This window comes from Erinaceus europaeus, chromosome 20 (assembly GCF_950295315.1).
Source record: "Erinaceus europaeus chromosome 20, mEriEur2.1, whole genome shotgun sequence".
In the NCBI taxonomy this organism is placed as follows: domain Eukaryota; kingdom Metazoa; phylum Chordata; class Mammalia; order Eulipotyphla; family Erinaceidae; genus Erinaceus; species Erinaceus europaeus.
This window is the reverse complement of record NC_080181.1, coordinates 21,190,916-21,218,092: the sequence shown is the minus strand read 5'-3', so window position 1 is coordinate 21,218,092 and position 27,177 is coordinate 21,190,916. Positions and strand designations below refer to the sequence as shown.

Here is a 27,177-nt window from a genome sequence, read left to right as displayed (position 1 = left end):
TGCCTCTAAATTTTTTTAAGTTCTCTCTTAACTATCAGTATATTTTGTCTTCTCAAAACCATTCTAAAGATTCAGTTCTTGTGGACCAGGAGATGGTACAGTGGACAAAGCACTGGACTCCCAAGCATGAGGTCCTGAGTTCAATCCCCAGCAGCACATGTACCAGAGTGATGTCTGGCTCTTTCTCTCTTCTCCTATTTTTATCATTAATAAATAAATAAAATCTTAAAAAAAAAAAAAAGACTCAGCTCTTGATCAGTTGGAACTAATTCCAAGTTAGCCTGCCCTTACCTTATTAGTCTGTAGAATTCTTGCATGAAATGCAGCTGGCCAGGCATGAAGTAACAGGTAAGCATAAGACCGAATGGCATAAACTGGGGAATATTCCCAAGTCTGAAATCCCTTCCCATAGATGAGGTAGTGTGTCTAAAAGTACAAACAAAGGGAATCTGGGTTATATTGAACAAAGTTTTTCATTAAAAAAATGCAAGTGAAGATTCTAAGCAGAAATATTAAAAAGACAAAGGTACACAGAAATGCTAAAAATTCTCAACAAGATTTGGCACTAATGACTAGGAATAAAAATGACTCAATTAAAAAAAAATTTTATTATATTTATTTTCCCTTTTGTTGCCCTTGTTGTTTTTTTATTGTTGCAGTTCTTATTGATGTTGTTGCTGTTGGATAGGACAGAGAGAAATGGAGAGAGGAGGGGAAGACAGAGAGGGGGAGAGAAAGACACCTGCAGACGTGCTTCACCACCTGTGAAGTGACTCCCCTGCAGGTGGGGAGCTGGGGGCTCGAACTGGGATTCTTCCGCCGGTCCTTGAGCTTTGCACCACTTATGCTTAACCGCTGCGCTACCACCTGACTCCCAATGAGTCAATATTTTAAAATAGCAGGATAATAGAAATGGTATGAAACTGTGGTCTTGGAATTGGTACAGAGCAGGATTAGCATGGCTGTGGCTCTCCTCCAATCCCTGCTACCACATGAACTAGAGCGGTGTTCTGGCTTCTCAACATGAAATAAATCATTTCTTTCTTTTAGTTTTTTCTTTTGTTTATAAAGACAGAGAGAAATGAAGAGGGAAATGGAGGGGAAAGAGAGAGAGAAGACACCTGCAGCACTGTTTCACCACTCATGAAAATTCCCACTCCCCATCCCCTGTAGGTGGGGACCAGAAGATAGAACCTGGGCTCCTGCTGCATGGTAACATGTGTGCTCTACCAAATGTGCCACCACCAGGCCTGAATAACTTTTTTTTTCCCAGAGGACTGCAGTAAGGATCCCAGTTCGAGCCCCCAGTGCCCCACCTATAGAGGGGTTGCTTTGCAAACAGTGAAGCAGGTCTGCAGGTGTCTGTCTGTCTCTTCCCCTCCTCTCTCAATTTTTCTCTTTCCTATCCAACAAAAAAGGCAACAAAATGGGAAAAATGGCCTCCAGGAGCAGTGGATTCGTAGTGCAGGCACCGAGCCCCAGAGACAATCCTAGAGGAAAAAAAAAAAAATTTAAACTGTACCTTTTGGTAAACTCTATAAATTTCATATAGCTTTAATGTAGGTAAATCATCAGCTTATAATAAAAAGAAAATATAAAGTTATTTGACCAGCAATTATACATATTAGGGTTTTTTTGCTTTGTTTTTATTTTAGTTTTCTTATATTTGATAGGGCAAACAGAATTGAGAAGGGAAGGGTTAAGTAGACAGGAAGAGAAACAGAGAGACACTTGCAGACTCATTTCACCTCTTGTGAAGCTTCCCTGCTGCAGATAGAAACTAGGGACTTAAACCTGGGTCCTTGTACATGGTAACATGTATGCTCAACCAAATGTGCCATCATCTGGACTCCCACGTGTTTAATATTTCTATCTTGACTAATAACAAGGTCCCAAACAGTGAAATCAAGGGGGGGGTGTGTGAAAAGAAATATAACAGAAAAGAAGGGACAAGAGAAAAGAAGAAAAGAGAAGAGGAAAGAAAAGATAAAGAGGAGAAAAAAAGTCACCTACTGGTTCCCAGTAGTTGAATGTTTCATCACAGTCAGATATGTTGCTTAGAAGAGCAGCACATAACCTTGCTGAGAGCAGACACTTGAAAGCCGTCGACCCTTCAGGTGCCCAAACTTGTCCTGCTTTGTTCCCTGATGACCTGATTTATTTAATAATAAAATAACATAAAAATACAGCATTAAGATCTGTTAACCATAAGGACTAAAATTAGACATAAAGGGCAAGAATAGTAAATGTCATTAAAGTACATTCACCTAAAACCCAGAACCATTAAAAAGTGAGTCAAATAGTTAAGAATCAAAACTTTAATCATTCCTCCCACCTCCTGCTTTTAAGGTCACACACTGGTTCACTGAATCTATGACACATAGTTTTGTCAAGCCAACTAATCATTCACTTGAAGGTCACAAAATCACAAAGCGCTTTCTCTTTCAGTCTCTCTCTCTCCCAGAGCACTGTTCAGTTTTGGCTTATAGTAGTGTTAGGGACTGGACCTGGGATCTTAAAGCCTCAGGCATGAAAGCCTTTTGCATCACTATCATGCTGTCTTCCCAGCCCTCTTTTCTTTCTGAAAGTCTTTATTTTTCACTACTTTATTCTATTCGCTTCAAATGTATTGAAACCTTACACTTGCCAGGCACACAAGCCAAACCTCCGACTGGCAAATTGACATCTCCCTTATCATAGTCCTAGTCATAGCTTGGGGAGAGGGGAGTGCAAATGCTGGAGGTTATGGGGTCCACACAGAAGAATAAAAATCAAGGACTTTGGATGGGGATGAAGGAAGCTGTGAGAAAACAGATGAGAAACGTGCACGCTTGGCTCCTGTCAAGTCAGGCACCATAATGCCAGCTCACTGTGGGCCTGGGCCAGAGTCATATTGCAAGGTGGGTTTTTTTTGTTTGTTTGTTTGTTTTGTTTTGTTTTTTTCCCTGCACAAAACATGGGGCCGGCTACTCGACCGGCCCAAGAGGCGCAGAAGGGCTGGGGTGAGGAGCTATGGGTGCAGCGAGGCCGGGTGCAACCCGGCAAGACCCTCCCGGGAAGCCCCGCCGCCACCGGCCACGCCCCCGCCGCCAGGCCCAAGTACTTGCTCCGCGGGTCCGCGCCGCCCGCCTCCCGGCTGCTCAGCAGCTCCCGCAGCTTGTCGGCCGAGGCGCCCGTGTCCCCGCCGCTGCCGCCGCCGCCGCCACCGCCGCTGGCCTTCAGGCGCTGCCGAACCCCTCGGTTCGCCATGGCCAGCGTGAGAAAAGCGTGGAAAACTCGGCCCCCTAGGAAGGCGGTGAGCGTGTAGAAATTACTACCACTGGCAGACGGTATCCGTCAAGGGACAAAAGACCTTGACATGCGCAGACAAGGCTAAAGTGTGCTTTGAGCCCTGGAGACAAATTTTATTTTATTTTATTTTTGCCTCCAGGGTTATCATTGGGCTCAGTGCCAGCACTACAAATCCTGGAAGCCATTTTTTCCCCTTTTTTATTTTTATTTTTTTATTTGACAGGGCAGAGAGAAATTGAGAGAGGAGAGGGAAGATACAGAGGGGGGAAAGACACCTGCAGACCTGCTTCACCGCTTGTGAAGTGACACTCCCCCCCCCCCCATGTAGGGAGCCAGGGGCTCGAACGGGGGGGGGGGGGGAATCTTTGCTCAGGTCCTTGCTTGAGCTTCGTACTATGTGCGCTTAACCCGGTACACCACTGTCGGGCCCCAGCAAATTTTCCAGAGTAGGTGAAAAATGGGACTGGAGACTTGCCTTCACCCTCAAGAGTTTCCCTTTCCTTGTCATTCTGGACATTCCTCTCTATTACTAAATCTCCCTTCACTGTTCAGCATTCTTCACTCTGTTATCCTCCAGCTCCCTCGTTAAACAACTCTCCAGAGTACACAGAGGTATTAGGTTAAAGGTCACAGCTGGCGGGCTGGGACACAGCTCACGAAGTGAAGCACAAGTTTTACCATGAGCTACACACTGGAACCTGGGATGTGCCCATGATAAACAAGTGCATTGTCCAACTATCTTGCCAGGCCTAACCTACTTTTAAAAGTGAAATTTTGTGGTCCAGGAGGTGGCGCAGTGGATAAAGCTTTGGATTCTCAACCATGAGGTCCCAAGATCTGGTTCTTTCTCTCCTCCTATCATTCTCATGAATAAATACATTCTTTAAAAAAAAATTAAATTTTTAGGTAGCATTGGAATATATGAAGTTCAGTTGTAGGGGCCAGATGGTAGCACACCTGGTTGAGCACATGTTACAATGTGCAAGGACCTGGGTTTGAGCCAGCAGCAGGAAAGCTTTGTGAGTGGTGAAGCAGTGTTGTAGGTGTCTGTCTTTCTCCCTATCACCCCCTTCCCTCTCAAGTCGTGGCTGTCTCTATCCAATAAATAAATAAAAGATAAACATTTAAATAAAGTTTAAGTGTACAGCATTATAATTCCAACCGACTTTTCTAGTATAATCTCCCATTACTTTTATTTTCTTTATTTTATTGTATTTTGCCACCAAGGTTATTGCTGGGACTTGGTGCAGACAGTACGAACTCACTGCTCTAGACGGCCATTTTTTCCATTTTATTGGATAGGACAGAGAGAAATTGAGAGGGGAGGGAGAGATAGGAAGACACCAGGGGGCCAGGCATAGCTCATGGGTTAAGCGCACATGGTGCAAAGTGCAAGCACTGGCTCAAGGATCCTGGTTCAAGCCCCTGGCTCCCCAACTGCAGGGGAGTCGCTTCACAGGCGGTGAAGCAGGTCTGCAGGTGTCTATCTTTCTCTCCCCTTGTCTGTCTTCATTCCCTCAATTTTTCTGTCCTATCCAACAACAGTAGCAACAACTATAACAACAACAGTGGAAAAAAGATGACCACCAGGAGCAGTGGATTCTTAGTGCAGGCATCAAGCCCCAATGATACCCCTGGAGGAAAGAGAGAGATAAAGAAATAAAGACACCTGCAGACCTCACCACCTGTGAAGCACTACACACACACCCCCACAGGTGGGGAGCCAGGGACTCAAACCCAGATCCTTGCGTTTCCTGGAATTTAGTACTTTGTGAGCTTAACAAGGTGCACCACTGCCTGATCCCCCATTACTTTCCTATACACATTTAATTCCAACTAACTAGCTTGAAAAGTGCCCCCAAATGCTCTCCGTCTTGTACCCCTACTTATGTAAATTCTCTTAGCTGGAATTCACACCCTCCTTAACAATCCTTCTATCTTATCTATTTGCTTTTGTTTCCCTCTTCATTACTAAGAATGAAGTCTGTAAATTTAATATTTCATTTATTTATTTTTTTTAGAAAGACAGAGAGAAGGTGATAGGGGTGTGGGAGACAGAAAGAGGGAAGAGAAAGAGAGGCACCTACAACACTGTTTCACCATTTGTGAAGCCCTCCCACAACCCCCCACAGGTGGGGACCAGGGATTTGAACGTGGGTCTTTGTGCACTGTAACTTGTGTGCCACCCCCTGGCCCCTTTGTAAGTTTAAGTCACAGAGTCACAAGCATTCTTTGAAGTCAACATGTTAAACACGTTTTACAAAAAGCACAATCCACAAAGGACGACTGGTTACACATTGGCCTTTTTGTTTACACCCTCGCCCAGGAGGCTCACAATGTAGAAATTAATTTAGTAAACTACCTAGGTGTCACATGTAGTTGCTGTTGAATCACTTTCCTAAACTGGGACTGCATTGATGCTGCCTGCTGCTGAGTGAGGGCCTTGTCACAGGTCTGATATGTTAACCTGTAACACAGACTAACCTGTTCAGTCTTTGGATGCTGAAAACGACTAAGGAATTGTATGGATATGACAGTATCCTGGGACACTGCTCGGGCAACAGTGTGAAAGTCTAGTTCATCAAAGTCTTTGTTTTCATCTAACCAAAAACTAATATCATGCACATAGCATGGAGGATATAGGGAGTAGCTTTTAAAGGGTTCTATTCTTCCAGGGATAAATCTCTTCAGGAAACGGCGGTCAAAGGTCCACAAAAGTCTCCAGTCAGAGATACCCCAGACAAGCATGGCTAATAGGTCCAAGTTTATAGATATACATAAAAAACTCTGATCTTTGTCATTAATGCTTGTAATAGATGTGACTGACCCAATAATTAGATCCTCAGCAAAATCTGAGCCAAAATTATGAGTCTTCACATTAATCCTAAAATCTTTCCCATTTGGTTGAAAGACAAACTCCACTGAACTGCTCAGCTTAGAGTCTTCTACCAGTGCCTGGGTCAGAAGGCAATCTAGAATGTCTTTCAAGTGATCCAGCAGCGGTTGAAGACTGTCATCATTCAGATTTTTATTAATCCCAAGAATAAATAAAGTCTCGTGAAATGTTGGCATTGTGAAAGGCAAGATATGGCACTTCCGAAAGACAGGTCCACTGAGGATGTATAGAGAACCTGGGAGGAAGTCAGGTGCTTGGATGACAGCTTGAACATGAACTAGAAGAGATGGTCTAAGGCAGACCTTGGCTTGGCCATAGAGTCCTTTATGTGCTTCTTTCTCACAGTCTTTTCCAGGAGTCTTAAGAAGGCTAAGCTCTGAAAATGACACTAAGATGTCTTCCATGTCTTGTAATGTCTTATCAGTAAAGGTCTCAGGATTTCCATTCTCTTCAGAGAGATTAATCCAAAAGGCAGTTGACACAATGTCAGAGTTCCAAGAAGTGAAAGCAGTGGTGCCTCCCTGTGGCAGAAAAGGGAAAGAACATTTCACCCTTTTAAGAGGAAATGCTTTGCCCAATTCAGCAATGAGTTTCTCATTTATGATTTTGACTGGATGATGTGAAGATGCTTCTAGGAAATTCCTGTATAAACAGACAAAAAGAGAAACCACCAACTTTTCTGACTTAAAATATTAAGTAATTATAAATCATCTAAAATTAAAAACAGGGAGTCAGGCGGTAGCACAACAGGTGAAGCGCACGTGGCGCAAAGTCCAAGGACTGGCGTAATGATCCCGGTTCGAGCCCACGGCTCCCCAACTGCAGGGGAGTGAGTCACTTCATGGGTGGTGAAGCAAGTCTGCAGGTGTCTATCTTTCTCTCCCCCTCTCCATCTTCCCCTCTTCTCTCCATTTCTCTCTGTCCTATCTAACAACATCGAGACAGCATCAGTAACAACAACAATAATAACTACAACAACAATTAAAAAAATAAATTAAAAAGTTTAAAAAATAAATTAAATTAAAAACAAATGTAAGAGAATTACTTTTAAGTTGATTCTGAAAGGAAACCAATAAATCATTTACCAGGGCAGGGGTAGATAGCATAATGGTTATGCAAACAGACTCCCATGCCTGAGGCTCCAAAGTCCCAGGTTCAATCCCCTGCACCACCATAAACCAGAGCTGAGCAGTGCTCTGGTAAAAAAAAAAAAAAAAAAATCATTTACCATAAAAAGAGCTATCAGGGGTAGGGGGGGTGGCAATGCAGTAGGATAAGCACACGTGGTGCAAAGCGCAACGACAGGCACAGGGATCCTGGTTCACTTCACAAGCAGTGAAGCAGGTCTGAAGGTGTCTATCTTTCTCTCCCCTTCTTTATCTTCCCCTCCTCTCTTGATTTCTCTCTGTCCTATCCAACAACTATGACAGCAACAATAATAATAACAATGACAATGATAAACAACAAGGGCAACAAAGGGGAAAAAATAGCCTCCAGGAGCAGTGGATTCATAGTGCAGGCATGAGCCCCAGCAATAACCCTGGAGGCAAAAAAAAAAAGAAGAGATATCATGTGTTTCAGAATTCTGACAGCTAACATCCCAAACACCACAAAATATAACAACTTTTAATTCAGTAAATCTAGTTTACAGCAGATTGATAAGCTTTCATAGCACCAAGACCATTAACAACTTATATAGCACTCCATCAATGTACAGTTGCTGCTATCATGTCAATCAGGATATAACTACAGTAAAATGGTAGGTTACCTGTTCAACTTTCCTACAAGTGCCTCTGGTTCTGGAAAGGAAAACCACTGATCACCCAGCTTGATCCTGAAGATTCTTGGCTGTGAACCTTCAAAAGGTAAGCTCCAGGTGAAGACATGGTTCAAAGCACCTTCCATATGAAAGGACTTATTCTGACTCCTGGAAAAATAGAAACTACATATAAAGTCTATCATTATTCAAGAAGTTACATATTTTTATGTTTTCTGACTGAGGAGGATACAAAAAAAATCAAAGGCTTACACCCATTATTACTTACCTATATCCAGTGCACTTATACCCTGGCACAGTTTCACAACAGAAGGGATGCACATCACTTAGAATGAATCCCCCTAGGGCTGCCATGGCAACCACTTGCCAACTGTTGTGCCATTCTCTTGTGGGCTTATCAGCAGGAGTCCCACCTTGTCCTCTACACAATGCCACATGGACTTCTCCTTCTTCTGCAAGAACATCTGCAGAGCTAGTGGGGCAGGGGAAGGACACCAGCCATTTATCAGAAACATGAAATCATCACCAAAGTTAGCTGTAAAATCATTACAATCCAATCATATCTATTTGTAAAGGTCTGTTAGATTTCAAACATGTATGGAGGAGCAGCTGGAAGAAAGAAAGAATGTAAATATAATGTTCAACTCATAAATGATACTAGTGGCTGACCAGAGTGTTATACAACTTTATAGCTGCACTGTTCATCTGTGTCAGAGAAAGTCAAGTCTGCAAAGTTCCTATACGTGACTTCCTGACCAGGCTGTTCTTTTCACTGCTCTCCTACCTATTAAAATTCTGTACTTCAAATACTAAAAATACTGACCCCTGAAAACTTAACAACTACAACTGACAGAGATCTACAATAACATCATGTTTAAATATAATGGTATAAACTATATTTTAACTCAATAATTTCATGAGATACTATTAATATCCACAACTTATAAAGAATCAAATAGCACGTAAGAATAAAGTAAATTTTCCTAAAATCACACCACTAAGTGGTGGGTGGAGATTTGAAACCAGGGAGTTTAGTTTTTAAATTCATGCTCTTATTCATTAGACTATTCAGGCTACTATGATTTCATGTATCAAGTCTTTTTATACCTCCAAGGGCAAGTTATTTATACATTTAAAATATTTTATTTTGTTTTAATGAGACAGATACAGAGAGAAAGACACAGAAACACCAGAGTACTGCTCAACTCTAGTTTATGGTGGTGCTGGGTATTGAACCTGGGGCTTGGGAGCCTCATGCACTAAAGGTTTTTTTTTTTTGCATAACCATGTGCTCTGTCTTCCCAGCCCTATACTTTTATCTAGAATTTAAGGTTATATGTCTGCCTTTGCAGCTAGCCTGTGACTCTCTTTGAAGCTCTATATTCTCTCCATTTTTACAATGTCTTATATCCCAAACTGTCTGAGTGCAGTAACTATGTAATGTACAGTTTTAACATTCTACTTGCTAGAGCGCTCCTTTTCTCACCTCTGGAAAAACTTAGCAAGCAGTTTCCTATTCTTAGCGACTCCAGCTTTGCGTCCACAGTGCGGGAAGTTAAAATAAATTTGATCAAACTTCCTGTCGTGTAGTTCAAAGGCATCTGCTAGCTGAGTACAGTCCACACCGAAAAGTATCTCCGTGCCTGACAAGAAAGATAGACAGAAGCATGTCTTAAGACTTGGAACTAGCCAACCGGATACAGCAACATATCAAAAAGATTGTTCATCACGACCAAGTGGGATTCATCCCAGGAATGCAAGGCTGGTTCAACATCCGTAAGTCAATCAATGTCATTCACCACATCAATAAAAGCAAAGCCAAAAACCACGTGATTTTCTCAATAGATGCAGAGAAAGCCTTTGACAAGATCCAACACCCATTCATGCTCAAAACTCCACAAAAAATGGGAATAGATGGGAAATTCCTCAAGATAGTGGAGTCTATATATAGCAAACCTACAGCCAACATCATACTCAATGGACAGAAGCTGAAAGCATTCCCCCTCAGATGGGGGACTAGACAGGGCTGTCCACTGTCACCGTTACTCTTCAACATAGTATTGGAAGTTCTTGCCATAGCAATCAGGCAAGAGAAAGAAATCAAAGGAATACAGATCAGAAGGGAATAAGTCAAGCTCTCACTATTTGCAGATGATATGATAGTATACATAGAAAGACCTAAAGAATCCAGCAGAAAATTACTGGAAGTTATTAGGCAATATAGCAAGGTATCAGGCTACAAAATCAATGTACAAAAATCAGTGGCATTTCTTTATGCAAACACTAAATCTGAAGAAGAAGACATCCAGAAATCACTCCCATTTACTGTTTCAGCAAAATCAATCAAATACCTAGGAATAAAGTTGACCAAAGAAGTGAAAGACTTGTATGCTGAAAACTATGAGTCGCTACTCAAGGAAATAGAAACTGATACCAAGAAATGGAAAGATATCCCATGCTCATGGATTGGAAGAATAAATATCATCAAAATGAATATTCTCCCCAGAGCCATATACAAATTTAATGCAATACCCATCAAAGTTCCACCAAGCTTCTTTAAGAGAATAGAACAAACACTACAATCATTTATCTGGAACCTGAAAACACCTAGAATTGCCAAACCATCTTGAGGAAAAGAAACAGAAATGGAGGCATCACACTCCCAGACCTTAAACTATCTTATAAAGCCATCATCATCAAAACAGCATGGTACTGGAACAAAAATAGGCACACAGACCAGTGGAACAGAATTGAAAGCCCAGAAATAAATCCCCACACCTACGGACATCTAATCTTTGATAAGGGGGCCCAAAGGATTAAATGGAAAAAGGAGGCTCTCTTCAATAAATGGTGCTGGGAAAACTGGGTTGTAACATGCAGAAGAATGAAATTGAACCACTTTATCTCACCAGAAACAAAAATCAACTCCAAATGGATCAAAGACCTAGATGTCAGACCAGAAACAATCAAATACTTAGAGGAAAACATTGGTAAAACAGTTTCCCACCTACACCTCAAGGACATCTTTGATGAATCAAACCCAATTGCAAGGAAGACTAAAGCAGAAACAAACCAATGGGACTACATCAAATTGAAAAGCTTCTGCACATCCAAAGAAACTATTAAACAAACAAAGAGAACCCTCACAGAATGGGAGAAGATCTTCACATGCCAGACATCAGACAAGAAACTAATCACCAAAATATATAAAGAGCTCAGCAAACTTAGCACCAAAAAAGCAAATGACCCCATCCAAAAATGGGCAGAGGATATGAACAAAACATTCACCACAGAGGAGATCCAAAAGGCTAACAAACATATGAAAAACTGTTCTAGGTCACTGATTGTCAGAGAAATGCAAATTAAAACAACACTAAGATACCACCTCACTCCTGTAAGAATGGCATACATCAAAAAGGACAGCAGCAACAAATGCTGGAGAGGATGTGGGGACAGAGGAACCCTTTTACATTGCTGGTGGGAATGTAAATTGGTCCAGCCTCTATGGAGAGCAGTCTGGAATACTCTCAGCAGGCTAGACATGGACCTTCCATATGATCCAGCAATTCCTCTCCTGGGGTTATACCCCAAGGACTCCATAACACCCAACCAAAAAGAGGTGTGTACTCCTAAGTTCATAGCAGCACAATTCATAATAGCTAAAACCTGGAAGCAACCCAGGTGCCCAACAACAGATGAGTGGCTGAGAAAGCTGTGGTATATATACACAATGGAATACTATTCAGCTATCAAGAACAATGAACCCACCTTCTCTGACCCATCTTGGACAGAGCCAGAAGGAATTATGTTAAGTGAGCTAAGTCAGAAAGATAAAGATGAGTATGGGATGATCCCACTCATCAACAGAAGTTGAGAAAGAAGATCTGAAAGGGAAACTAAAAGCAGGACCTGATCAAATTGTAAGTAGGGCACCAAAGTAAAAACCCTGTGGTGAGGGGTAGACATGTAGCTTCCTGGGCCAGTGGGGGGGTGGGAGTGGGTGGGAGGGATGGGTCACAGTCTTTTGGTGGTGGGAATGGTGTTTATGTATACTCCTAGCAAAATGTAGACATATAAATCACTAGATAATTAATATGAGGGGGAAAATCAATTGTATGTCTCAAAGTTTTTCAAAACACAAACTGAATCTTTTTAATACATAGGCTGTGTATTTGATATGCGGACTCTCTCAAAAGCCTAGACCAAGTAGATTAGAAGCATCCAATAGCACAGCTATATACAAGATACTGGATACTGTACAGCAAACCATAACAAAAGGACTTTTCAAAGTTAACCCAATTACCAAATAATGTGATGATAACATTATCGATTGTCTTTTTGAACCCTAAGACAGCAGGAACCTCACATCTCCACTATAGAGCCCCTACTTCCCCCAGTCCTGGAACCCTTGGATAGGGCCCACTTTCCCGTATGCCTCTCCCAATCCATATCAAATAATATTGCATCCGCCGATTACAACCTAACCAACGCAACGATTGCCACCTCAGACTGTGTCCAGAGACTTCACGTGTGGAATGACAACCCTTCAGCTTCATTACTTGGGTGAGACCTTTCCTTTTATAGTACACTCTAATATCATCTCAGGTGGTTCACTTTCTAACAAAGTCCCATAACCTAGATATACACCAGTTTCTGTGAGAGAGAGCTTATGTTCACACGTATCCATAAACTACTGCAAAATATATACCTGAAAGCAGAAGTACACTAGAGTTTGCAGTGAGTATCCCCCTAACACTTCCTCTCCACTATTCCAAGATTTGGGTCCATGATTGCTCAACAATTTGTTTGGCTTCGTATGTTAACTCTCTTTTCAATCACCAGGTTCCAGATGCCACCAGGATGCTGGCCAGGCTTCCCTGAATTGAAGACCCCACCAACGTGTCCTGGAGCTCAGCTTCCTCAGAGACACACCCTACTAGGGAAAGATAGAGGCAGACTGGGAGTATGGACCGACCAGTCAACGCCCATGTTCGGGGGGAAGCAATTACAGAAGCCAGACCTTCTACCTTCTGCAACCCACAATGACCCTGGGTCCATGCTCCCAGAGGGATAGAGAATGGGAAAGCTATCATGGGAGGGGATGGGTTATGGAGATTGGGTGGTGGGAATTGTGTGGAGTTGTACCCCTCCTACCCTATGGTTTTGTTAATTAATCCTTTCTTAAAAAAAAAAAAAAAGACTTGGAACTAGAGAGAAGCCCTCCAGACTCTGTCCGTGCAAAGCCACCCGGGGCTAAGTACTAGTGGACTTTTTTTTATAAATGTCCCTGGGATGAAGAAAAAAAAAATTCCCAGGAGTCGGGAGATAGCGCAGCGGGTTAAGCGCACGTGGCACAAAGCGCAAGGGCCGGCAGAAGGATCCTGGTTGGAGGCCCTGGCTTCCCACATGCAGGGGAGTCGCTTCACAGGCGGTGAAACAGGTCTGCAGGTGTCTACCTTTCTCTCCCCTTCTCTGTCTTCCCCTCCTCTCTCCATTTCTCTCTGTCCTATCCAAAACGACATCAATAACAATAATAACTACAACAATAAGAAAACAAAAGTAACAACAGGGAAATAAAAAAAATATTTTAAAAACCAACAAAAAAAATAAATTAAAAAAAAAACTCCCACCGCTCAAAGAAGCCCGTGGGGCCACGCCTCCCACTTAGGGTCCCGCAAGCAGCTGGGCGGGGCTTCGCGGAGGGGACCGCCCGCTACCTCGCTCACGCAGGAACTGCAGGTTCTCCTGGGCCACGGAATCCCGGGCCAAGTCGGCGGGTTGCTGGAGGCACGTAGCTGTGAGGCGAATACTCGCAACAAGAGTTTTGCTCAGGGCGGCAGCGAAAGAGAAATTCCCCTCCCCAACCAACAGGAGGCGCCGAGAGGCCATGGTCTCAATTTGCTCCCACTCGAGTTCTCAGAGGACGCTCTATTATTACGTCACGACTTCCGCGAGTCTTTCGAATGGTTCCCTTTACACCCGTCACTGGTTGATGACGCACAAGAAGCGCCCGGTTGTCCAGATAAACCTAAACAGTGGCATCTGGGAAGGAAAACAGCTTATGAGTGAAAAAAGCTAGATGCCTACCCTGTGTCCCTTCTGTTGCCCATACTCTCGGGAACGTCAAAATAAGTGTCCTTTAGCCGAAGGGTGGAACCGAGCGACTTCGCTACACCTGCATGATGACACAAGCATGGTAGTGGGCAGGCGAAAGTGAAGTAAGTTCATAGTTGAAGTGGGTCGTGGTTGAGGTTCTTACCCTAGAGGATTGGATAGCAAGCCGCTTCCATCCAAAATGACTGCCTCCATTTGTCCCTGCTACTCAGGATATTTCCAGGTGACTTTATAGCATATGTTTGGTCCTTAAAAAAAAAAAAAAAAAAAACCTGAGAGGGGTCAGCGAACTAGCTCACTTGGATAGTGTGCTGCTTTGCCATGTACTTAACAGAGATTTCAGATTCCCAGTGCATTGAAGAAAGCTTCGGTGCTATGGTTTCTGCCTTTTCTGCTATGGTTTCTGCCTCTTAAATTGAGCATTTGTTATGTGTCAAGCCTCTATAGAATTGTAAGATTTATGTATGAACAAGATGTGGCCTACGATTTCACGGAGCTTGTAGTCTGATGGAGAATGTACAGCGAAAGCAGCATTCCGATATGTGATGTGATGCTGTGATGGGGGTAAATTCAGATTGCTGGGGGACACAACATGGGGATTTACGTATTTGGATGGGAAAGGTAAAGTATAAAGTTCTGAATGAAGTGAACTTGAATGATAGGCTCAAGAGAGGAGGAAGAGAACACCTTATGTGGGTAAAGATGCGTGAAGAGGTGGAAGTAACACGTGATGGAGAAACAGAATAATTGTGTTTGGCTGAAATGTAATTAGGAGGAGAACAGGTAACAAACGACATTGAAAAAAGTAAGCAGGGGACTTGTATAAAGGGTAACTACAAGTCATTTTAACAGTATGAGCCTTATTCTGAAAGCACTGACCAGACTCTTTTAAAATTTTTTAAATAGTGGTCCGGGAGGTGGCACAGTGATAAGGCTTTGGACTTTCAAGTATGAGGTCCTGAGTTCGATCCCCAGAAGCACATGTACCAGAGTGATGTCTGGTTCTTTCTCTCTCCTCCTATCTTTCTCATTAATAAATAAATAAAATCTTTTAAAAAAGTTTTAAATATCAAGAAGGACACTTAGATTTTTATTTGCAGCCGTCAAGCTCTTTCCTATATGGAAATGATTGGAGAACAAGGCTGATGACCAGGAGATCTGATGGGAGGGTACTGCAGTCATGGAGACAAGGCTGAAAGTGATCTGAATTAGAATTTGTCAGTAGGAATGCAGGATAGTAAACTGATTGGAAAAAAAAATCAACAAGAGAGCCCAGAGAGAGAGAGTTCAGTGGTAAGTCATGCCTTGTATCCATGAAGTCTGGGATTCAAGCCCTCAGCATCACAGAAAATGGAAGAATATACCTCTTACACACATATACACACTCAGGTAGATTTAGTGGCTGAATAGATGTAAGGAGGTTAAAGGGAATCCCAAAGGTTTAGCCTTCGACAACTGAGTAAGTAGTGATACTTATCCTTGCAGCCATCATAGAAAATGCCTCACCTTGGTCTGCAGTCTCACTAGTATCCCGGTTGAACTTTCTAGGGTCTGCAACTCTTGAGTCATCATGCATTTTGTTGACATCAGTGTATGCCTCTATCTTCACAAAGACACATGGTGTGAGGCAGTTACCTTTCAAGCTATAGCATTGGCTTTGTCTCACCTGTGGGAAGGTGGTTGGGTGATGACTACTAAATCATGTTCACTTCTCCATGGTGATCTAGGTCATCTATATTATTTCTTTGCCTTGATAACTGGGGACATTAGGTTTGGCTACGTGTCTTCCTTTAAAGAACATGGAATTGCCGAACAAGATTTTCTGTCACTCTGCTAAAACTTCAGACAAGGCGCATATCTCAGGATCAGTTTACTCTTCTGCACTGAAGGTATTCTCTTGCTCCTATGTCAAGGGTCAAGACTTGTCTTCTGCCCCCAAATTGAAAAGCTTCTCAAAATTACCTGAATATCTAGTTAGGTTTTTCCACATTGTATTGGGAATACTGAGAGTTTTTCTGTCTTTTAGAAGAGGGGTTACTTAATCTATATGATCATCCTCCACTTATTGCCTGAGAAGAAAATCCAAAAGGTTTTTGGACCTGGAGAGAAAGAACCAGAACCACAACAATTAAATTGGGAAAAAAATCTCCATCTTTAGTTAGGTGTGCTTAAGTTTGGCCAAGGGCAAGGGAGAGATGCCTTTTCTGCTTTACAATTTGTGTAGCAAACTTTCTTGATTTTTCCCCAGAGACAGTCTCTTGCCTGCTATCTTGTAAACCCTCACTATGGCAGCCTCATTAATGCAGATGGTCATGCTGAAGTGTGGACAGACTGGAATAATATGTCCAAGTTTTTTCAGTATGGATGGAGATGCAACACTAATGAGAATGCCTATTCAGACCGCACCCTCGTGGGCAATTGGAACCAGGAGAGATATGATCTAAAGAATATTGTGCAGCCCAATCCCTTGCCTTCCCAGGTAATCTAGCTTCCTCATCTTTGTTTTCTTCTAATGGCAAAAGAAATACCAGTGGTGGCCATTTGAAACACAGAAATCTGAAAAACTTCCAATTGTGAGAATTCTTTGGATTCATTTCCCTGGATTCCTTGCTGGGGAAGGACAGTAATAATCCTCAGCTGGAACACTTAGATCCATCCCACTTTATTATCAAGTTAAATGTTATGCTTTATTATATTATCAAACAGATGGATAGTACTACTTTCTGCTTGTTTCTGTTTGGATTCATTCCTCTAAAGAGGCTTCTGCACCCCATAAAGAATTTTGGCTCAAGGGGCCGGGCGGTAGTGCAGTGGGTTAAACGCACATGCCTTTAAGCACACATGACACTAAGCATGAGGACCAGCCTACGGATCCTGGTTCGAGCCCCCAGCTCCCCACCTACGGGGGGGGGGGGGTCGCATTGCAATCGGTGAAGCAGGTATGGAGGTGTCTGTCTCTTTCCCCCCTCTGTCTTCCCCTCCTCTCTCGGTTTCTCCGTCTTGTCCAACAACAGCAACAACAATAACAATAATAGCAACAGCAACAAGGGCAACAAAATGGAAAAAATGGCCTCTAGGAGCCCTGTATTCATAGTGCAGGTACCGAGCCCCATCGATAACTCTGGAGGCATAAAAAAAAAAAAATTGGCGGGAGTCGGGCTGTAGCGCAGCGGGTTAAACGCAGGTGGCGCAAAGCACAAGGACCGGCATAAGGATCTCGGTTCAAACCCCGGCTCCCCACCTGCAGGGGAGTCGCTTCACAGGCGGTGAAGCAGGTCTGCAGGTGTCTATCTTTCTCTCCCCCTCTCTGTCTTCCCCTCCTCTCTCCGTTTCTCTCTGTCCTATCCAACAACGACGACAACAATAATAACTACAACAATAAAACAACAAGGGCAACAAAAGGGAATAAATAAATTAAATAAAATATTTTAAAAAAAAATTGGCTCATACTCCCAGAGAAAGAGAAGAATAGGGAAACTTCCAATAAAGGGGATAAGACATAGAACTCTGATGTTGAGAACTGCGTGGAATTATACCCCTGTTACCTTAGATAATTATTAAATAACTAATAAAAAATTTAAATATATAGGGGACAGGAGATGATTCACTCTGTAGGGCACACACTTTACCATATGTGAGGGTAAAAAGTTCAAGTCCCCAATACCATATGGGAGCGCTGTACACATAGCACAGAGGGAAACTCTTCTATCTTTCTCTCCCTTTCTGTCTAAAATTAAAAAGGGAGGGAAGTATACTGGGAGCAGTGGATTTTCAGCCATGGGTCCCTAGTGGGGCATTTTCTTAAAAATATATGTTGCCCAAGGATGGGAGCAGATAGCATAATAGTTATGCAAAAAGACTCTTGTGCCTGAGGCTCCAAAGTCCTAGGATCAATCCCCCACACCACCACATGCCAGAGCTGAGCAGTGCTCTGTTGTTGTTGTTGTTGTTGTTGTTGTTGTTTTTAATGTTGCCCAGGAAGTGATGCAGTAGATAAAGCATTTAGACTCACATGAGGTTGAGGTAAAGTCATGAGGTTGATGCCCAGCATTGCTTGTACCAGATTGATGCTCTAGTTCTCTCTCCCCTTCTCCCTCTCATAAATAAATACATACATGATTTAAATAAGCAAAATGTCTTCTGACTCAGACTAGCTTCTCCTCTGGTCCGGACCTACATAGTCTTGTTGTTGTTTTTTTATTATTATTAACTTATGTGCCCTAGGCATGAAACAGCTCTGGCCACTGATCCAGGCATCAAGCTAGGATGAACAAAGGACTATCTGCTCTGCCCCTGACTGATAATAAGACACCACCACCAGTGAGGTGTCTCTTTGCCCTTGTTGTTTATCAGAATCGTGCCCTTAAATTTCTTCTAGACAAACAAATATGTAAAAGACACTACAATCGGTAGGATGTAGACTAATGACATACAGACCCCCAGTCAATCTAAAATAAGACAGGATTAGAATCCTGTTAGAATCCATGTCATTATGTCCCAATATTAGATACAGTCACCTGTGTGTTTTTTTAATTCCTACCAGAGCACTGCTCAGCTCAGCTCTGGCCTGTGGTGGTGCTGGGTATTGAATTTAGGCATAGATGTCTTTGTGCATAACACTGTGCTACCTCCCCAGCCCTAATACGTTACTTTTTACTTCCAGTTTGGACACTACTTTGAAACAACATATGATGCAAGCTACAACAGCAAACTGCCAGTTCCAACTCAGAGTAGGTAGACTATTCTTCATTCTTAGAGCCTCAGGATGTAACTCAATGCCTAGAACAGTGAAAGAGCTCATATAAAAGTGAACTGGATGAGTAAATAAGGGAATGAATGAGTGATTTCTCTTTCCTCTATTTTGATAGATCTTGTCTATTCTTTCATAAATAAAAATGAGATCATAAACTAAAACTCTTGGTTGTTAACTAACTCCACTGTCTTTCTCTCTTTTCTTGCCCTTTAGGATTTAAGCGGGAACCTCACTGGTTCCCAGGACATCAACCTGAACTTGATTCTCCTCAATACAAGTGCACAGGAAAGTCAACGTATATGAGTAACTATTCAAAACCTCAAACTGAGCCTCAATCTCTGTGTGTGTGTAATCCTAATAACTGACAATTTCAGGGTTAGGACTCTTACAAAAGAATAAGAAGCTCATTTTTCCAGTGGGGGTGAAACTCAAGTTCCACTAGGAGGAAACAAACACTGCAAGCACAACTGAGAATTGGACTAAGTGTGACAGAGTTTCACTCTCTAAATAAATAAAATACAGAAAATATTCTCTTCCCCTTTAACTTTGTTTCAACCAAGATGTACTGTCATTTTTAACTGAATCTACTCTTCTACATTAGAAGAAGACATTCAAAAGACTTATCTCACTCAAATCTGCAACCACTCTCTTTCCTTGCCTTTACAATCAGCAGCAGAACTACAAAATCCAATGTGTCTTGAGCTACATTTGTTTAGATGTTTCCTAGATATAGGCTCGTAGTCATCATAATAAAGCATTACATTTTTTTAAAGATTTATTTTACAAGAGAGTGAGTTAGACCAGAACACCACTCTGCTGTGCAATTTGTGGAATCAGGGATGGAACCTAGGGCACTATCTCCTTGGTGACATAAACAAATTTTAGAGATGTACTTGGCCATCCAGAGTTCATTTAGATTTGTTGTTGCAACTGATGGTCAGAATCAAGAAGGGAAAAAAAGGAACAGTCTTTGAACTTTGCCAAGGGCATTGCCTATTTTTCTTCTTAATTTGATCCTTATACCAAGTGTACAAATCTGTACCCCCATGTTATAAATAGATGACTAGAAAGGTTAAGCGACTTGCTAAATTTATAAAACTAGTAAGTGGTGGAGACAGTCATTCTGTCCCCATTACCTCTAGGGCCCCCCTAAATCAACATAATTAAGTGGATCTGCATATTTATTTACTTCTGATAAGTAAATAAACTGGGGCGTCACCACTCTATGCCAACTTTTTCAGATAGAAAGACAGAGACAGAGAAAAAGATACCATAGCACCAAAGCTTCCTTCAGTGTGGTGGGGGGCCAGTCTCGAACCTAGGTTGTGCCCATGACAGAGCAAGCACACTATACATGTAACCAATCTTTCTAACCCCGTATATTTACTTGCTAACACGCAAAATATTCAAACGCAAGACAGTTGTATATTGCTGAATGATATTTTATTAGCTTAATAATTTGGGCCTGCCCTTAGCATTAATAAGCTTCAGCACTAGTCACAAGATCTCCATTCACCAATGGGAAGACTTTCTTGTTTTAAAAAATGCAATTAGAGAAAGGGCGTCTACTTCTTGGGGGCTGCAGTGACAGCAGGCTTCTCTTCACGGGTGATGGGAATGGTGCGCTCGGGGCCAGAGGCCTGTTTCCTTGGTCCATTCACAGTGAGGACACCATCAGATGACAGGGATGAAGTAATGGTGAGAGGGTCCACGTCAGTTGGGATACGGTATTTTCTCTGGAATTCCCGAGAAATGAAGCCATGTTCATCCTGATGCAGAAGAATAAGGGAAGAGGCAGAAAGATAAGACTGGGAAGTAGCTCCACTTGCCTAAAATTTCAGACATCCTCTTTCTCTTGAGTTGTGAGCAAAAGTCTTAATAAGATAGAGAAAGCTAAGTAGCTCTTCTCTAGGGGCTAAGATGAAACTGTAAGTTAACTTCTACCAGTATGAGACTGACACATCTGAAACAGCCCAAAACCTTACCATTTTCTAAACTCTGAGATGTGAATATAAGTGTATTTCCTAAAGGCTTATATCATTTTTTTTAAAGATTTTATTCATTTATTAATGAGAAAGATAGGAGGAGAAAGAAAGAACCAGACATCACTCTGGCACATGTGCTGCTGGGAATTGAACTCAGGACCTCATGCTTGAGAGTCCAAAGCTTTATCACTGCGCCACCTCCCAGACCACAGGCTTATATCATTGTTTGTTCTACAGGATTTAGAACCCTAAATTGAGGATCTAAGTCCCTGGGGAAGCCTAGATTGTCCTGATTCTTGAGGAATATCTCACAATGTTCCAGACCAATAGAACTACAGCTGAAAATGAAAATAAGAGTCCACCAAGGAAAAGTATAACCAAAGTTAAATCACATAAGCAAAACAGGAAAAGTCTGAGGTTATCCAACTGTACTATTTGATGCACAGGATTCTGGACTATCATGAATTGATAAGAAGCAAACTCATTGTAAAGAAAGAAAAGGGAGTCGGGCATTAGTGCAGTGGGTAAAACGCAGGTGGTGCAAAGTGCACGGACCAGCATAAGGATCCTGGTTCGAGCCCCCGGCTCCCCATTTGCAGGGGAGTTGCTTCACAAGCGGTGAAGCAGGTCTGCAGGTGTCTTTCTCTCCCCCTCTGTCTTCCCCTCCTCTCTCCATTTCTCTCTGTACTATCCCAACAATGACAACATTAATAGCAACAACAATAAAACAAAGGCAACAAAAGGAAATAAATATTCTTTAAAAAGTAAATAAAAAAAAAAGAATAAAGGAGTCAGGTGGTGGTGTACCTGGTTGAAAGCACATGTTACAATGTGCAGGTTTCAAGACCCTGGTCCCCACCTGCTAAGGGGGGAAAGCTTCACAAGTGGTGAAGCAGGGCTGCAGGTGTCTGTGTCTCTCCCTCTCTATCTCCCCCTTCTCAATTTCTCTCTGCCTCTATCCAATAATAAATGTGAAAAAAAGACTTCCAGAAAATAATGAAAAGTAAGTCTGTTCCTCAGAAGTCCCTCAAAGAGCAATTGGCCTTAACCCGTCTACCTGCTGAATTTCAAGCATTTATCTAGACAGATTCTTAACTGATCTCCACATAGATTTTATTATGATCTTAAGAGTTGAGTACAGCTCTGAAACTTTGACAAACCAGTTAGTTCAGCATTTACATGGATTAAAGAGAAGATTTCTAAACATAACAAAAGGTACAAGCTCAAAGTCCTTCAGGGCATGTGCAATTTACATCACCATGTGAAGTGACCAGGTATCCTACAAGCACTATGCCTAAATTAGCAGTCTTCAATTTCAGAACTACCTAGGGAGCTTTCTTAAATGTTGGTCCCTGGGTCCCAGTCCTAAAATTCTGATTTAATTTGTTTGAGGTTCACCTGGACATTGGAATTTTGTTTTCCTCTGCTAAGTCGAATGTGGCCATGGTTGAGAAACATTGACTTAAATGGGTGAACAACCCATCTATCCAATCTAGGTAAATCAAATCATAAAGGTCATTTCTCTGACCAAAACAACAATAGCAACAGTTCCATCCCTAAATTAGTCTTTTAGCCATTGATTTGTGGCCCCTTATGCAAACCCTTCTGGGTCAGGACTAGAAGACTGGCTGTCTCAGAGACTGATGGTAGTCTCTGGTATAGTGAGTGGACTGAATGAACAAGCAGAAGGGAAAGCAAGCTACAGACCTGGCGCTCTTCGTGTTTGCCATGCACCTCAATCACATCTCCCAGCACCTTGACTTTGAGTTCCTCAGGGGAGAAGTGCTTCACATCTAGATTAACTGAGAATCTGTCCTTCTCCAGACGCATCTAGAAATAGCAAGGGTGGGGAAGGCACAGAAAAAAGATGGTTAGGAGTGTGGATTACATGAATGCATTGTCATCATTTTGTATAATTGCTTTCTGTCCAAGTAGTTTGTCCTCTTTTAACCTTAAAATCCCTTTTTAGGGGGGGCAGGCGGTGGCACAGTGGGTTAAGCGCATGTGGCACAAAGCACAGGGACCGGTGTAAGGATCCCGGTTCGAGCCCCCGGCTCCCCACCCGCAGGGGAGTCGCTTCACAGGCTGCAGATCTGCAGGTGTCTATCTTTCTCTCCCCCCTCTGTCTTCCCCTCCTCTCTCCATTTCTCTCTGTCCTATCCAACAATGAACAACATCAACAATGGCAATAATAATAACCACAACGAGGCTACAACAACAAGGGCAACAAAAAGGGAAAAAATGGCCTCCGGGAGCAGTGGATTCATGGTGCAGGCACCAAGCCCAGCAATAACCCTGGAGGGAAAAAAAAAATCCCTTTTTAGGGGATGGGTGATAGCACACATTTGGTTGAGCACACACATTAGAGTATGCAAGGACCCGGGTTCAAGCCTCCTATCCTCACCTGCAAGGGGGAGTTTTCAATAGTGGTGAAACAGTGCTGCAGGTGTCTCCCTTTCTAGCTTCCCCTTCCCTCTCAATTTGTTTCTATCCAAAATAAAAATACATTTTAAAGAATCCCTTTCTGAATAAATAAGGCTTTCTAGTTGATGGAAGGTACCACAGGGCCTGCTAGGTATACAACTTTATCATAAGGTTCAAATTTTGTTTATGGGAATAGAAAATAAGACAGGCCACCCAGCAGGCCAATCACAAGGGTGGGTCTGGGCATGGATTCTGCTGTTTCCCTGGCCCCAGTGCCTGGCCTTGTCATTTGTCTGTGAGACAAAGGCCTCTTCTTCTTGCTCAGGTCTCTGCCAAGATTCCCACCCACTCATTCTGGAATGTTCTGCTGGCCCTGGTTGTCCTTCCAAAGCCCTTGCCTACTCAGCTCCTGTTTACTCACACTTGAATATTTTTAAACCAGAACATTATCTGTGACTGCTTCTGTCAGCATTATCTGCTCACCCTATTTTCCCACCCTCTTAAGACAAGTGAGGGTTTTAAGACTGGATCTACATTCTACCTTTGTAAGACTTGGAACTAGACTGTGACAGCCCTAAGAAACCTGGAAAAGCACCGAAGTTGGAACAGAAAGGGAGAAAGCAGCAATTGCTATCTCTGGCTCCACCCAATGGGAAGAAAAGCTCAGAATGAATGAGGTAAGCCGTGTCCTGGCTGTCAAATGCTGAGATGATAAAACTTGTTGGGAGTGTGAGATAACAGAAGAGGTGAGCAGAGGAGATGGAAAGCAACTCTTTCCCTACAGATCATGATGAACCAAACCAGAAACAGGAATCCCACTTAGAAGCTACAGAAGAGGAAGACCTTTGTAGCAGAAGGAAAAGATGCTATCAATAGGGTACAGAGGAGCCCCAAATGTAATTAGGTGCTGGGTGAGGAAGGTACTAGTAAACTCATAGTCATATTTCTTTTCTGCTTGATCCACAAGTAACTAAGACATTTCTCCACAGCCAGAGTTAAGCAGGTTCTGGAACCTCCTAGAGACATCTCCATCCACTTTGTTTTTCCACCTGCTTAACTCTGGCTGGAGATGTTTATAGGAGGTTCCAGGAAGTATTCTCTTGGCAGAGGGGAGACTTACCTCTGAGAGCCCAGTGTCAATCCAGCTGGGTGCCCGCAGGAAGGAGGGCGGCCGAAGGTAGAAGGGGCTCAGGGAAGTAGAAGTTGGGAAGAGATCAGACTCTAGCAGGTGTTCTCCGAAGAACTGATCAAAGAGACGGCTGGGAGTGTGGAAAGGAAAGAAGGGGCGGCGGATCCAGGGGTGGTGGATGGCGATGTCCATGGTGGCTAGGTGAGTGTTGTGGGTCAGCTGGCTGGTCAGCTCCTTCAGCTGCAGCTGCAGCCAGCCCCTTATATACACAGTCTTGTGAAGCTTCTGGAATGGTGATGTCAGGGGTTTTATTATCCCAGCTCAACGCCAGTTCATGGAGACTTGTGATTAGGGATTTGGCAGTGTGACACATACCCAGTACTCACTGAGCTAAGAAAAGAGAAACACAAACACGTCTGAGCTGGCCAGTGACTTATTCTGGTCTTGTTTCACTAGCTTTCCGTCCACACCCTGTCCCCCCCACCCCCCCACCCCCACCCCTACCCCACATCACTAGTCCCTTCTCTGGAGCTGGGACAGAGTCAGGAATCCCAAGCAGTCAGGAGGTGTGCCCCACCTCCTTCTCTCCAGCCTAGCATGCCAGAGGAATGGGGCCAGCAACTATCTTGAGCCTGGGCAGGAACTGGAATCTTCCTAGGCTGGGCCCCAGGGACATTAACTCTTTGTGGAACCTCAAGCAACGGTCACCAACATGTCAGTGCTGGGAATACTGTGTTGTGCCCTGGGGAGACCTGGGTTCAGGAGAGGCACCTGACATTAGTCTGGACAGGAAGAATTCAATCTAAGCCAAAGAAAGGGTAGAAAAACTGCTGTTCTCTTTCACCTTCCAGGATTGACAGAACCTGAAACCTAGGAGAGGTAATTAATTAATTATATAAGTAGGGTGCATGGGGGCTGCAGCTGGGGAGGAGAGGAGGTGCTTGGAAAATATTCACAACTGGGAGGGTTTCAGCCAGGCCTCTCCAGGACACCAGCTTTCTCTCCCCAGCTCACTCCTCAGACAGGACCCCCCAGCTGTCCTCTAAAGCCTCCAGGAGCGACAGCTGAAGGGCTTGCGGGGGAGAGACAGGGGTCCAGAGCAGCAGGTCACACACTCATCACAGGCGCCCGGGTCTGGTTCTCGGCTCTTCCCCTCCCCCACACCCCTAGAGTCTGCACTATTTTGGGTAGTGTAGACCCCGCCCCCACCTCCACCCGAGCTCAGGCTCCGCGGGCAGTTGGAGGGGTCCCACTGCTCCTGTTGGGGCCACACCTCGACTCAAGGCCACCCAGTCATCTGCAGCCATGTCGGGCCGCTCTGTGCCACATGCCCACCCGGCCACAGCCGAGTACGAATTTGCCAACCCTAGCCGCCTGGGCGAGCAGCGCTTCGGGGAAGGTAGGGCACAGAACACCACCCCCACCCTCCCTGACCTCCCATCCCCACCTCCTGAAATTCTGGGCACACCTCCCAAAGGTGCTGGCCTCCACCCCACTCTGGGCTTAACTGAACTGCTGCTGCGAGCCATCTCCCACCCCAGACTCCCCTGGCACCTCCTCCAGGCAGACACCCTCTCCTTCCTCCCCACTGACCTCGGTGCAGTGTGGACCTCCAAGCTCTCACCCCATCCCTTGCCCCCCCTGCGCTGTGCCTCGTGGCTCGTCTCGTTCCAGGTGGATTTGTTTTCTTCTCCGCCTCCTTTCCCATTCACTCTCCCCGGTTGTGCTGCCCCCCTCCCCAACCTGGGGCGACCTGGGTTCCCTTTCCTTCACCTGCCTCCCCTCCCTTCCCATCCCCTCTTCTTGTCATCCCATCCTACCTCTTGCCATCTCTGTCTCTGCACCCTCAGGCCTCCTGCCTGAAGAGATCCTGACCCCCACCCTCTACCACGGCTACTATGTCAGACCCCGGGTCACCCGGGCCGGGGACAGCAGCAGGGCCGGCGCCTCGGAGCTCAGGCTCAGTGAGGGCAAGTTCCAGGCCTTCCTGGATGTGAGCCACTTTACCCCTGACGAGGTGACCGTGAGGACTGTGGACAACCTGCTGGAGGTGTCGGCCCGGCATCCACAGCGCCTGGACCGCCACGGCTTCGTGTCCCGGGAGTTCTGCCGCACCTACGTGCTGCCTGCAGATGTGGACCCCTGGCGGGTCCGCGCCGCGCTCTCCCACGACGGCATCCTGAACCTGGAGGCGCCCCGGGGCGGCCGGCACCTGGACACTGAGATCAACGAGGTCTACATCTCCCTGCTCCCCGCTCCTCCGGACCCGGAGGAAGAGGCGGAGGCAGCCAGCACTGATCCCTGAGCGCACACCCAGCACCCCAGAGAACCTCTTTCCTCTTCCCGCGGTGATGAGACAGCTGCCCAACACCCCTGAGGTAGCAGCACCCTGAGAGCAGAGAGGCGTGCATGACCCACAGTGTATCGTTTGGTCCCTTGGGACGTGTTCTAGCTTTGGCTCAGTTTTGGGGGGTGGGGGCATAGAAGCTGAATAAACCCACATCTGGTCCGGGGCCTCTTGTGCTGCTCCCTATTCTGTGGCCCCAAGGATGGGATGAGCCGGGAGGGAGGAGGGCAAGGCCAGCCCCAGAGACACAAAGCTCCTCAGTTAGATGCACCCAACCACAGAACCCTGAGCTCTCACACTTGGATGCTGAGATCACACCCCGGAAGCAGACCCTGGCTCCAGACCAAATTCCTGGCCATAATTTTCTCACAATGCAACAAAAGAGACGGGGCTCTGCCATCCAAACAGCCCAGAGCGCACTGTCTGAGCTGGTGATTAGAGACACAAAACCCAGGGTCTCC

General features: G+C 44.3%; 5 protein-coding genes and 1 pseudogene across 12 annotated transcripts in view; 2 read left to right on the top strand and 4 right to left on the bottom strand.

The window, feature by feature from the left end:
- Positions 1-3,339, bottom strand: part of ALG9 (ALG9 alpha-1,2-mannosyltransferase) — an 86,803-nt gene extending 83,464 nt beyond the window's left edge. Inside the window, exons 1-3 of one of the 2 annotated variants that reach the window (XM_060180079.1) lie at positions 3,104-3,339; positions 2,014-2,152; positions 292-426 (exon numbers count right to left, since the gene is read on the bottom strand). In XM_060180079.1, coding sequence (XP_060036062.1) covers positions 292-426; positions 2,014-2,152; positions 3,104-3,249 — 420 coding nt within the window. In that variant the 5' untranslated portion in view covers positions 3,250-3,339. The remainder of the gene's footprint in view (positions 1-291; positions 427-2,013; positions 2,153-3,103) is intronic. The other variant, XM_016195384.2, reaches the window with a different exon arrangement.
- Positions 3,340-5,289: 1,950 nt separating this feature from the next.
- FDXACB1 (ferredoxin-fold anticodon binding domain containing 1) lies at positions 5,290-13,939 on the bottom strand. The gene is made up of 5 exons (XM_060180080.1): positions 13,682-13,939; positions 9,451-9,607; positions 8,233-8,436; positions 7,956-8,114; positions 5,290-6,829 (listed from the first exon to the last, which is right to left on the bottom strand). Exons 1-5 carry the CDS (start codon positions 13,851-13,853, stop codon positions 5,650-5,652), a joined length of 1,872 nt encoding a protein of 623 aa, XP_060036063.1. The 5' UTR covers positions 13,854-13,939; the 3' UTR covers positions 5,290-5,649.
- Positions 13,940-13,984: 45 nt separating this feature from the next.
- Positions 13,985-19,465, top strand: CFAP68 (cilia and flagella associated protein 68). Of its 7 annotated transcripts, none has more exons than XM_060180085.1 (5): positions 13,985-14,301; positions 15,806-15,967; positions 16,429-16,557; positions 18,742-18,808; positions 19,045-19,465. In XM_060180085.1, the coding sequence occupies exons 2-5, from the start codon at positions 15,878-15,880 to the stop codon at positions 19,194-19,196; spliced, it is 438 nt and encodes a 145-aa protein (XP_060036068.1). In that variant the 5' UTR covers positions 13,985-14,301; positions 15,806-15,877; the 3' UTR covers positions 19,197-19,465. The 7 variants fall into 7 exon arrangements, with proteins under 7 accessions (XP_060036068.1, XP_007538089.1, XP_060036067.1 ...); XM_060180084.1 differs by having other exon boundaries at positions 13,986-14,301; positions 15,849-15,967; XM_060180083.1 differs by having other exon boundaries at positions 13,988-14,182; positions 15,849-15,967; positions 16,327-16,557.
- On the bottom strand, positions 18,290-18,436 carry LOC132535167 (small nucleolar RNA SNORA48; annotated as a pseudogene).
- Positions 19,466-20,252: 787 nt separating the features above from the next.
- On the bottom strand, positions 20,253-26,597 carry CRYAB (crystallin alpha B). Its single transcript, XM_060180078.1, has 4 exons — positions 26,489-26,597; positions 24,361-24,759; positions 22,524-22,646; positions 20,253-20,600 (listed from the first exon to the last, which is right to left on the bottom strand). Exons 2-4 carry the CDS (start codon positions 24,559-24,561, stop codon positions 20,397-20,399), a joined length of 528 nt encoding a protein of 175 aa, XP_060036061.1. The 5' UTR covers positions 24,562-24,759; positions 26,489-26,597; the 3' UTR covers positions 20,253-20,396.
- Positions 25,321-26,882, top strand: HSPB2 (heat shock protein family B (small) member 2). Its single transcript, XM_007537740.3, has 2 exons — positions 25,321-25,768; positions 26,220-26,882. The coding sequence occupies exons 1-2, from the start codon at positions 25,675-25,677 to the stop codon at positions 26,672-26,674; spliced, it is 549 nt and encodes a 182-aa protein (XP_007537802.2). The 5' UTR covers positions 25,321-25,674; the 3' UTR covers positions 26,675-26,882.
- Positions 26,883-27,177: the final 295 nt, after the last annotated feature.

Coding starts and splice junctions, on each gene's coding strand:
- CRYAB (XM_060180078.1), bottom strand. CDS start 24,561: ATGGACATCGCCATCCACCACCCCTGGATCCGCCGCCCCTTCTTTCCT. Junction 22,647..24,360: donor TTGACACTGGGCTCTCAGAG/GTAAGTCTCCCC, acceptor TGCTATTTCTAG/ATGCGTCTGGAGAAGGACAG. Junction 20,601..22,523: donor GCAAACACGAAGAGCGCCAG/GTCTGTAGCTTG, acceptor CTTCTGCATCAG/GATGAACATGGCTTCATTTC.
- HSPB2 (XM_007537740.3), top strand. CDS start 25,675: ATGTCGGGCCGCTCTGTGCCACATGCCCACCCGGCCACAGCCGAGTAC. Junction 25,769..26,219: donor CGAGCAGCGCTTCGGGGAAG/GTAGGGCACAGA, acceptor CTGCACCCTCAG/GCCTCCTGCCTGAAGAGATC.
- CFAP68 (XM_060180083.1), top strand. CDS start 15,878: ATGGAATTGCCGAACAAGATTTTCTGTCACTCTGCTAAAACTTCAGAC. Junction 15,968..16,326: donor TTTACTCTTCTGCACTGAAG/GTATTCTCTTGC, acceptor ATTTTTCCCCAG/AGACAGTCTCTTGCCTGCTA. Junction 18,809..19,044: donor ACTGCCAGTTCCAACTCAGA/GTAGGTAGACTA, acceptor CTTGCCCTTTAG/GATTTAAGCGGGAACCTCAC.
- FDXACB1 (XM_060180080.1), bottom strand. CDS start 13,853: ATGGCCTCTCGGCGCCTCCTGTTGGTTGGGGAGGGGAATTTCTCTTTC. Junction 8,115..8,232: donor TATAAGTGCACTGGATATAG/GTAAGTAATAAT, acceptor CTATTTTTCCAG/GAGTCAGAATAAGTCCTTTC. Junction 6,830..7,955: donor CTTGTAGGAAAGTTGAACAG/GTAACCTACCAT, acceptor CTGTTTATACAG/GAATTTCCTAGAAGCATCTT.